Consider the following 11,179-nt stretch of genomic DNA (forward strand, 5'->3'; position numbering starts at 1 on the left):
TTTCTCGTTACATTTAGTAGTAAACCAAGAAAATATCAAATCGTATCCTCACGACTTCCATAGACCGTTGTTAATTGTTTAAAACACGATCAGGATATTTGGTTATTATGTGTTAAAGGTGTCCCATCTTCCCGTAACCTACTATATGTTGGTTCATAGTTGCATTAAAGCTGGTTCACACTAAGCGCCTATATAGGGCCGATGACTGGCAATACAAGAAAAGCGTGCGATTTCTGACGGCCCCTTTTCTATCGCTATAGCGATGCAAGCGACAAAATTTCGAATAGTTTCTATTCTAATATGTAATACATTTTGAGTAGGCATGTATGCATGAAAGCTATATGGTGAATTTGGCATAAAATTAGCGAAGAGTTTGTTAAAAATAGTTATAATAAAAAATAGTTATAATTACAACAGTTCAATATTACACGGACGTGTTTAATATACAATTGCCTCGTAGGAAAATGGTAAAAAAGACCCAAACTATATGGAATATATTATAGAGAAAGTTGTAGCATTAGCCAATTTCTTGACAAATTTGCTATCTGCGCTATAATTGTTAAACTCCAATGCCTGCTAAACGAAATGATATATTTGCTGGGTATTTTCTCCCATTTTTTCATCGCATATGTTTACGTTAAAGCGATTAAATGTTTTAACAACTGTTGTTTTACCGTTACTACCTGTCTTTTCGCTTTTGTCAACTCTCTTGTCCTTCGCTATCGTGACCGAAGAGACGAAATAAATTTCATTCATTTCATTCATTCATTCAAATGTGTTTTTCAACTTTCCGCCAAACCAAACTTGATACCAGGAGATTTTATGTATGAGTGAACCCTTTGTCAAGTATCAAGTATCTTTTTTTTCAGATGAGACCAGCATGTAGTATAGACTTAAAGGGGCATACCAACGAAAAATGAAAATTTGTATATGGATAGATATGCTCAAATGTAACCTAAACGTACCATCAAAGTTTTAAAATACAAAACAGCTTTTGAAAAAAAATTTGCTAAGGTTTACGGTTTACCAAAGTTAATATACCAGTAGGTCCTAACGCCTATAAACAATGGACGGTTTCACATTGTTGTTAGACTCAGTTGTGTTTTTGCATTGAATTATTTATGTTTAGGTAAGCATGACTGGCATTTCCTTCACAATAAACCTTACTTTATGCTACGTGTGCTGGGCACCTGGATATATGTTGAGCCTATATATGGGATAATGCTCTTATTATAAACAAACTAAGCAGTTTTAGTTTTATTATAATCCAGTATTGCAGAAGTGTTTAACCATTCAGATTTTCGTTAGCTTCAGCCTAGCTCAACAAATACCTTTTTAAAGAGTTTTATTATGCCAATATTTATATAGTTTTGCATACAATGTATTACAATTGTATTTTGTACATGCATACAATGTATTTTGTACAAATACACAAGTCATAGTATTTTCTTAATGATGTACTACAGGGTAATTGTCAGGTATTGGTAATCAAAATATGCTTTCAGATTATAACATTGCACAAATTTAACTGTGTTCTGTTGTGTAGTTTGTAACATTAAAATCACTTCACTGTGTTCATTTAATGTATTTTCACCGTTTTGTGTCCCCCTTTCCGTTATGTGACGCTTTACGATTTAATTAATGATTGGGTGTATGATGCGTGAATGGCTGCAACCATATCGAGGCGCAGCCGCTTTGAAAAGCGAGAACGTTCTCTCTCGTTCGTCTTACTGTGTACAACTGTTTTAGACTCTCTGGTTTACCTTTTAGTTGTGTTTTCAGAAAGTTTTATACGTTAATCCGTATTTTTTTATTGCTTTTAATTAAAGAGCATTTTATAATATCTGTGAGTAGGTTTAGCGGTAGGCCGTTAAAGCAGGGTGCCTGAACAACCCTAACGAGAGTTTCTCGTTACAAGTGTACTCAAAACAGTTGTTTGGTTTCATGCAATGCTACCACCCAATTCCAATGGATATAAGAGCCGTTTAATCCGTCCAAAAACAGTATTTATAATTGCTGCTTTGGGCTTGCTGATATATAGCTTCAGTCTTAGAGGTAACTTTGATGGCGATTTATTTATCCAACATTATCAACATTTAAGCTCTAAGTTCAATGTCAAACCGTTGGTAACGAATTGGTTGAACCGAACTATAAGGTTACACGGTCCGTTGAAAAAGTTACTGACTCAAGTTTATGATGACGAAGAACAACGTTCTGTTGAAAACGGAACTTACAGTACAGACACGGGTGGCTCTTTGAATACACCACCCACAAAGGAAGGCAGTCCTTCAGTCAATACACAGTCGTTACTAGTCAATCAAATCTTAACAACTTCTGCGTTTAAGGCTAAACAGACTTTAACCTCGAAAATAGGTCATGTGGAAGCAGAAACAACAGCAGCAGTACAACCTACAACAAAAACAACCACAATAACACCTACAACAAAAACAACCACAATAACGCCTACAACAACAACAATTATAACAGCATCAACAAAAGCTATAGCAGCAAAGGCACCAAGCACAACAGTAAAGGCATCAACAACAACAACAACAACAGCAACAACAACAGCAGCAAAAGTAAAAGCAACAAAATTCCAATCAACACTTGATAATACCAAAACCGCAAGGCCAACATGCGCGTCATGGAGAACTGGAATAAACTGGTCTAAACCAGTTAAACCAACTGTTCATTTGGACTCGGAAAAGTATCTGTACCCTGGATTAATATGGGGACCTAACAATCAAATTGTCGGCTTGTGGCAATCGATGTATCTTGCCATACGACTAAACAGGTCAGTCTGAGTTTGGTAAAACATATATAGTAGGGTAGGAGAAGATGGGACACCTTTTCGTATCCTCACAACTCCCGTAGACCATTGGTAATTGTTTAAAAAAACGTACCAGAACATTTAGATATTATGTACTAAAGGTGTATTTTCGTATAGTAACCGTAAAATTAATGCAGATTATTTTATAAAACATATTACAGTAGTGTGAGGGAAGCCGGTACCCTTAAGCACATATTTTCCATTTTTTTCTAACTGAAAGAAATATATTACAACACACGAGGAGGTATACATATTACATATATATATATCGATTCGCACATAAGGTGTAATTTTACCATTTTGAAAACGCGCAGGCTATAGGATAAAACGGTACCGTTTAAAATGCTTGTTAATTGTTAATAAGTAAATTTATTATTAGGAATGCACGTAAACAACACGAAATAACACTGTACACTTTAAAAATCAAATTAAAAAAACTGTGTCTTACTCCACCGCTATTGCATTTATAGTTTTTGGCTATGTTGTATTAACAATTGGTATGGCCCGAACAACAATGGGTATTGTTGGAATTTCAATTAATAAATATTGTATGCTAAAAAATCTAGTATAAACTTACAATAACAAAAAATAGCTTTTCTATATATTTCGCACAAGCCACTTCTCATCAATTATCTCCAAGTGCGCGTGACTGAATTTCGATTATATTTTCCATATATTATGTTGTTGTTATACTCGTATTTGAATAACCGATAAGGTAGAAATTATTGAATTAAAAAGGTGGGAAGACGGAACGAAAACATTTATATTAATTTAATTTTTAATTTAAAATTATTAAGGCAATTTTTATATAAATAGTGTTATGCAACTTGTATAATTAACCCAAAAGTAACAGCTAGCACCTGTGCTATAGTTTCTTTGCCACATAAACTTTATATATAGTAGGGAGGGAAAGATGGGACACCTTTTCATTCTAACTTTTCGTTCCATTAGTTCGTAAACAGTCAGAAGAATTGTAAACAGTCGCGTCCTATATCGACAGAGCAAATTTATCTATTGGACTTTGTGTGATAGGGAGATAGCAGAATATTAGTGTAGTTACTAAAACCGATAAGTTTGTTTGAACGTGGTTAATCGTTAAAACGGAGGCAAACAAAAGAGCTGGTGGTCATCGGATATTAAAAAAATGTTTACAATAAATTGTTTCAAAAGGGCACACTTATGTAAAATTTAGAACAAGCGTGTATCACATTAATAATACACCTATCACCTAACTTACGCTTTTTTAAGCACGTTATTGAGCACGTTAGTGGTCATATAGATCCTTTTTCGTCGAACAGTTGTTCTTGTTGTTGTTGTTGTTGTTTTTTGCGAGACTATTTTCCGCACTTATCTCAATTCTTAATTCTAACATTTGTCTTTATTCTCTTGATTGAAATCAAATCATAATATATATTTATAATTTTTAGACAGAATTTTCAGATTTAAAACCGCACGATGAGCGATTAATTAACGACGGCACGTGTTGTATTTACACAACGATTCACGACTGATTCAAACTATTAGCATTTAAGTTGGGACGCATTAAATGCACTATTCTTATACCGTATTATCATTAATCGTAATTGAAACATTATTTTTAATTCAACATCATATGATTAATATTAACTTCTAACATTACCTAGTTATACTGCGTGATTACGGTTTGTCAAAATTCATGAAAACAAACGTTTTTAAGCGACGACAACGCTAACTAGTGTAAGTTTACAATAAACACATGGTACAGGAGTTGTACAAAGCGTATTTACACATATTCTTTACCAATCACTCAATCCTCATACGTCATAAGTTTCATTAGTTATAATACATGTATAAATACATTCTGCCAACTGCTCCACAGTCATCAATGGCGACTTGAACCCGTTTTGTTGGTTACTTAAGATTTGTTTTTGATCGAGCCCAGTCGACCATTGTAGTAAAAGGATTAATTAATAGAGCAGGGTGGGGTAGATGGGACACCTTTTCATTTTGTTTTCTCTTTTCATTTGGTAGTAAACAAAGAACATTTAATGAATTATAAAACCGAATCTTCGCGACTTCCACAAACCGTTGTTAATTGTTTAAAACACAATCAGGCTATTTGGATATTATGTGCTAAAGGTGTCCCGTCTTCCCCGACTCTACTATCTTATGCTAATTAGTTTAAAACGTGCTTATTCATTAGATCTGTGGTCTCTTGTATTTTTAAACCAGCAAAATAAAATTCGTGGATGAGTTATTTTACATTTAAACTTAACAAGATTTATATCTTTCGTAGCTGACTGTTGGTTGCTTGAATGTTCACTAGAAAAAAATCAATCGGGCTTGTTTTATATATTTTTTTGCTGCATGGGGCCACTAATGTTTCCTAATTTTATAATGAAACAAGTTTACCTTAATAATAATTAAACATATTAAATGGCTCGTTTGTCTGCTAGGTGTAGCGACCACGCTTATTTTCTTCCAATGAAATGTAAATATGTTTTTAACTGTAAGCGTGTTTTAACAACCGTTGTTTTGCCGCTATAACCTTTTTTTCGTTAAGAATATTTCTAAATCTTTGTTACTGTTATCGAAGAGACAAATAAAGTTATTTTTTAATTATGATTACCTTCAACAGGACACTGATATTGCCTTACTTTCACTCCCATTTCACAAACGGAGGGGAAAAACGTGTGACGCCTGATGAACGCTTAGATGGTGAGAAGATACGTCAGTTCATGAGCACTATTTCTGTGGAAGAGGCGAATAAAAGATGTGGGGGGTCATTTGATGTCGCTTTACAGGTGCGTGGGTAGTAGCTATCAATATGCAAAGCAGAATATAGAAAGTTGAATACTATTGTATATATTACATAACATCTCATATTTTCTAATTCCGTATTAACAGTTAACTGTTTTGGAATAGTAAGGATACGGTTATTCTGTAAATACTCTTGGTTTACGTTCACAATGGTAGCAGCAGCAGCAACTTCAAGCCTTGCACTTGTGAAATATGAGCTACGGAAATAGGTTAACCTACTATGGCACGGTGATTTTCAAATGAAATCTATGCAATGCTTGCACGAACCAAAGTTATGGAACCAACGCATATTAATTCAAACGTAGTTTTTAGCTTAAAATAGGAATATTGCTTAACAATATTCCACAACCAACGTGTCAAAAGTCGTGAGTAAGTCACACGCACTGTTTTAGACCTGTTTCAAATGAAAAAGATGAACTACTTCTAGTTTCCCGTGGAGACCAAATGCTAAAAGTCGTGATTTATCACCAGCTTACATTATTTGGTTTAATCAGCGCCGTGGTTAAAGCGTCCGAATCGCAATCATAGGGTTGAATGAATGAATGTAACTTACTTTATCCTCGCGTGGCCGGAAAACGACAGTCGTTATCACATGGGTTAACACCTCGTGCTAGCTTACGAGTTACCATGTATGTTACTTTGTACGTGATTATTTTTTGAAGGGATTTTTTTTATTTTTTTTTATGTATGGCTGATAATTTAGACAACCCATTAGTGACCACTGGGTTGGAGCAATTGCCGTTAAGTGTCTTACCCAAGGACACATACGCCCACAATGGTAGCAGCGTCGAGCCTTGAACCCATTACCACTGGGTTACAGGCAGGTGGTTAGAGCGTTTGAATCGCAATCATAGGGTTAATTCGGTGCTCGACGTTGCTTCTGCTGTAAGCGTGTCTTTAATCACATTAAACAGTCACTGACGTTTTGATAAAAGGAAACACAATATACCCAACGAGACATCCATGTTCCGATACAATAAGATATTTGTTATATTAAAGGAACGATCAAAAATTGTATATTGATAGAAATGCTCAAATGTGATCTAAAGTTTACCACCAAAGTTACAAAAAACAAAAACTATAGGATTTTTCCATAAGAAAGCCAAGAAGAAGCATTTGCTGTACCAAATCTGAAATTTGCATTTTCTTTAGTAGTTTAGCAACTAGAAACTGCCAAACTTGCCGATTTTGTTTCCCTCCAGCGGTTTTTTCAGAAGCTGCGTCGTTCTTATGAAACATATAGTGGTATAGCTTCACATTTGAGCATCTCTATATTCATATATAGTAGGATGGGGGAAGACGGGACATCTTTAGCACATAGATTCCAAATATCCTGATTGTGTTTTAAACAATTCTTTGAATGTTCTTTGTTTACTACTAAATGAGACGGAAAAATAAAATAAAAGGTGTCCCATCTCCCCCCACCCTACTATACAATTTTTCAATTTTCGTTGATTTGTATTTTTAATGGGCATTCTCTTTGCCTTGCATTCAAACGTCCCAACTCACACAACCATACTGTTATGCAACTGTATTGAAAACTATAACTGATTTATTATCAATTCAGAAGCATTGTCTTTACTTGGTTTGCTTTTAAAGTGATTTTTGTTTATAGGCAATGTCAATTCGTTGGGTGGAAACGAGGCAATTTGAATTAGACACAGACATGAAGGTCTTTAATCCAACTAGAAATCGAACTTACTCTGGATCTACAAGACTCAGGCTTAATGATAATGATGTTAAACCACCTCCCAGTATACCTACCTTTCCAGGAGAAAACTACACAGTAACCTACCAACCGTGGCTTACTTCTGATAAATCAACGTTGTTAAAAGCTTACTCAACTTCGGCCGAATGTGCGGTGTACGTCGGGCCATTCTTTACCATTCGCATTGGTTTAAAAGACAACATTGCATCCCCTTTGCCAGCGAATTTGAGTGACGTCATTTCGTATGACGAAATTCCTGACGACGTCATGTACTCGGCTGTTGTGGACGCAGTTCGACGCCCATTGTGTATAGAAGAAGCAGCCAAGGCGTATATCGAAGAAACTTATAACAATGAAGAATATGCGGCAATCCATTGGCGATATGACAAAAAGGATTGGGGTAGAAAGTGCGAAGGAGTTACCTCGGATGCATGTACAATAGTACAAAATGTGACTCCTGCGCATTTAGCTACGGCTATCGTTAGTGAAATACGAGCTGCAGAGAACAGAACGTTTAAATACGCTTATATAGCAACGCCGCCCGCAATAAGAGACTTTCGAGATGAAGCACTGAGTGAGATCGTCAAACAAAACCCTGACTTTATTAACACAAAAGGAGATATAACGACGTTTTTAACCACTCGGTATGAAAGTTGTTGGGAAAACGGGAGATGGAAAAACCTGGGGGAAATTGTGTCTCTTGTTGAGATGGAACTAATGCGTAATAGCCAATGGTTTTTTCACTCCTTAGGCTCCACATGGTCAAGTAACGTAAGGCCCATAAGATTAAAATCATCCACAGATGGTGTTTTTGTAAGAAAGTTTGAAGTTTCCGTTCTTGATGCTGTATCAAAAGTACAGAAAAATAACGTCGATATTAATTAAATATATAGTAGGGTGGGGTAAGATTGGACACCTTTACCATATCATGTCCAAATATCCTGATCGTGTTTTAAACCATTAACAATGGTCTAAGGAAGTCGGGAGGATACGTTTTTATATTTCGTTGAATGTTTTTTGTTTACTACCAAATCGGACGAAAAAATAGAACGAAAACGTGTTCAATTTCCCTCCACCCTACTATATATATCTTAGGGTGGGGAAAGATGGGACACCTTTAACACACAATTTCCAAATATCCTGATCGTGTTTTAAAGAATTAACAACGGTCTGTGGAAGTCGTAAGGATACGGTTTCATAATTCTTTAAAAGTTCTTTGTTTACTACAAAATGGAAAGAGAAACAAAATGAAAAGGTGTCCCATCTTCTCCCACCCTAATATATATAGTTTTTTTTTTATATATATTTTGTTGTTTGCAGTTATTGTGTTTATTTGTAGTTCATAAGTCTGTTCTGTACCTATTTAAATACTTCCTGGATGCATTTACTTACTGTATGATGTAGCCTACTATCAGTTGGCAACCGCGGTTGTGCACTTATCCACCATTTAAAAATTCAAAAGAAAGTTTTATTCCTTTGGAATTTTTAACAGTAAACTGTTTTAATTTGGATAAGAAACTGCTGACGATGCCATTTCGAAGAAATATATTTCTTTTTATTAAACAAATTGTTGTATACTTTATTACTATGTTATACCAGATCTTTTTTTCTTTGCACAAGAATCGTTCAACTTTATATGAGCACCAGGTCATGGTCAGATTCGGGGAATTTATCACAGTTGTAACCAACGCTTATATATATATATTGTTAACTCCAACAAGAGATCACAGATCTAATGCATGAGCACGGTATACACTAATTAGCATAGTATTAATTAACCTTATCACACCTAAACATATGTTTAGGTATCTATGATCATGATTTATTGCGAGCGGTAAACTAAAAGAGCGAAGAAACGAGAGACGCGGTGTTTATACCGAAGATAACGATAAAAAAGGCACTCGTCTACGCTTCGGTGCACACACGCTAATTGTGCGATTTTAAATCTGAAAATTCAGCCAAAAAATTATAAATATATAATATGATTTGATTTCAGTCAAGAGATTAAAGAATAAGTGCTAGAATTGAGAATTGATATAAGTGCGGAAAAAAATAGCCCTATCAGCAACAACAATAACAAAGCCAAGAACAAGAACAACTGTTCGACGAAAAAGGATCTATATGACCACTACCGTGCTCAACAATTACTATTTTACTGATTGTCTAGCGCCACCGTCTGACTGGCTTATATATTGCCTTTCTCCTGTCTTCGTTATGCGAACGCCGTCGTCTCTCTAGTCGGCGTTTCAGTATAGGTTCTTGCATGGTTCTGTTAGCATCGCAATTTAGCGTAACTGTTTAAGATTTAGTTATTATGTGTTCAGCTATTAACAAGGATTCTATTTGTTAGCGACTGGACATAACTGTTTTTTAATCTCTCTCTCTGTCTCTATCTGGCTCGTTGGCAACCTGGCTGATTTGGCTCTATTTTGGTTATTGTTGGAATCTGGCTATCGTTTATGGTTTGCGTTATCGTCAATACATCCTGTATATATTCACCAAGTGGAGAGCATTAATTAAGTTATAGACATCAGTCGCTTATTCCTTATACGGCTAAAACTGCAGCCGCGTTCAAGCTAAACCCTAGCTCTCTCTCTCTCTCTCTCTCTATATATATATAGAGATATTGATATATATATATATATAAGTGTTGGTTATAACAATAAGGTGTATTGAATAATACAGTGGAGTGGGGGAAGATGGGACACCTTTTAACTTTATTTTCTCGTCCCATTTAGTAGTAAACAAAGAACATTCGAAGAATTATAAAACTATATTCTCACGACTACCATATACCGTTGTTATTTGTTTAAAACACGTTCAGGGTATTTGGATATTATGTGCTAAAAGTGTCCCATCTCCCCCCACCCTATATATCTTTTTTCTGCCATATTTTACAGTGTCAGTTTAAAGGTTTATACGTACTTTTAGAATGAAACTAAACCACTGTGGTTACTGATGGTAAGACTAAGTTGGGATGTATGGTTTGCACGTGTCCTGCGCCGTGACAAAGTGGTTATAGCGTGCCTGCCTGTAATCCAGAGGTAATTGATTCAAGACTCGTCGCTGCCACCAAAGAATACTCTACTAGTATTCCTTGCTGCCAGTGTGGGGGTATGTGTTTTCGAAAAAGACACTTAACGACCCATCAGTCACTAATGGGTTGTCCAAACCATTAGCCATATGTACATAAAAAAATAAAAAAAAAATACATAAAAATAATCACCCACAAAGTAACATACATGGCAACTCGTAAGCTGGCACACGAGGTACATGAAACAGAGTGGTATAACGACTGTCGTTTTCCGGCTACGTAAAGATTAAGCAAGTTACATTCATTCACGTTTGTGTTGCTTAGAAGTACTATAATTCATTACCGTCGGTTTATCTGCAATGGATTTCAGATTCTTTTTTTGACAGGCAATTTATTTACTAAACAATAATCAATTCTTTTATTTTACTTTATTATTTCCAACAATAAAATACTACCCAATTGACTTGTAAGAGCGAGTACAAGATTTAAAATTTGTCACCTTTAATACAACAGGGGACGAATAAAAATTGTTAAGGACCATTCGGCAAAAATGTAATCATAGACATCTTAACAGTGTAATTTATTTTCGTAATTTAAGGCGTTAGCAAAAACAACAAAATATCACATTTCATAACAAATCGTACAAATAATTAACATTTTTGACACAATATTTAGTCAGTTTTTTTAACAGTGTATACACATCCAAATCGGGTGAACATATTTAAACATTTGGTTATACAGTTTGGCACAATCGTATACTTGTTTAGAAATATGATTTAGGTTGGTTTCTAATTTTACATGTCGTAAC

At 35.1% G+C, this 11,179-nt stretch overlaps 1 protein-coding gene across 1 annotated transcript; it reads left to right on the plus strand.

The window, feature by feature from the left end:
• Window positions 1-1,460: 1,460 nt before the first annotated feature.
• LOC149725027 (uncharacterized) lies at window positions 1,461-8,904 on the plus strand. Its single transcript, XM_089893040.1, has 3 exons — window positions 1,461-2,794; window positions 5,448-5,613; window positions 7,245-8,904. The coding sequence occupies exons 1-3, from the start codon at window positions 1,950-1,952 to the stop codon at window positions 8,220-8,222; spliced, it is 1,989 nt and encodes a 662-aa protein (XP_089749166.1). The 5' UTR covers window positions 1,461-1,949; the 3' UTR covers window positions 8,223-8,904.
• The last annotated feature ends 2,275 nt before the right edge of the window (window positions 8,905-11,179 follow it).

The sequence above is a fragment of the Ciona robusta genome, chromosome 14 (assembly GCF_009617815.1).
Source record: "Ciona robusta chromosome 14, ASM961781v2".
Lineage (NCBI taxonomy): Eukaryota > Metazoa > Chordata > Ascidiacea > Phlebobranchia > Cionidae > Ciona > Ciona robusta.

Bases quoted from the DNA above. Each gene is read 5' to 3' on its own strand.
- LOC149725027 (XM_089893040.1), top strand. From the start codon at position 1,950: ATGCTACCACCCAATTCCAATGGATATAAGAGCCGTTTAATCCGTCCA. The intron at 2,795-5,447 runs GTCAGTCTGAGT...TACCTTCAACAG, and splicing joins CTTGCCATACGACTAAACAG to GACACTGATATTGCCTTACT. The intron at 5,614-7,244 runs GTGCGTGGGTAG...TTTTGTTTATAG, and splicing joins CATTTGATGTCGCTTTACAG to GCAATGTCAATTCGTTGGGT.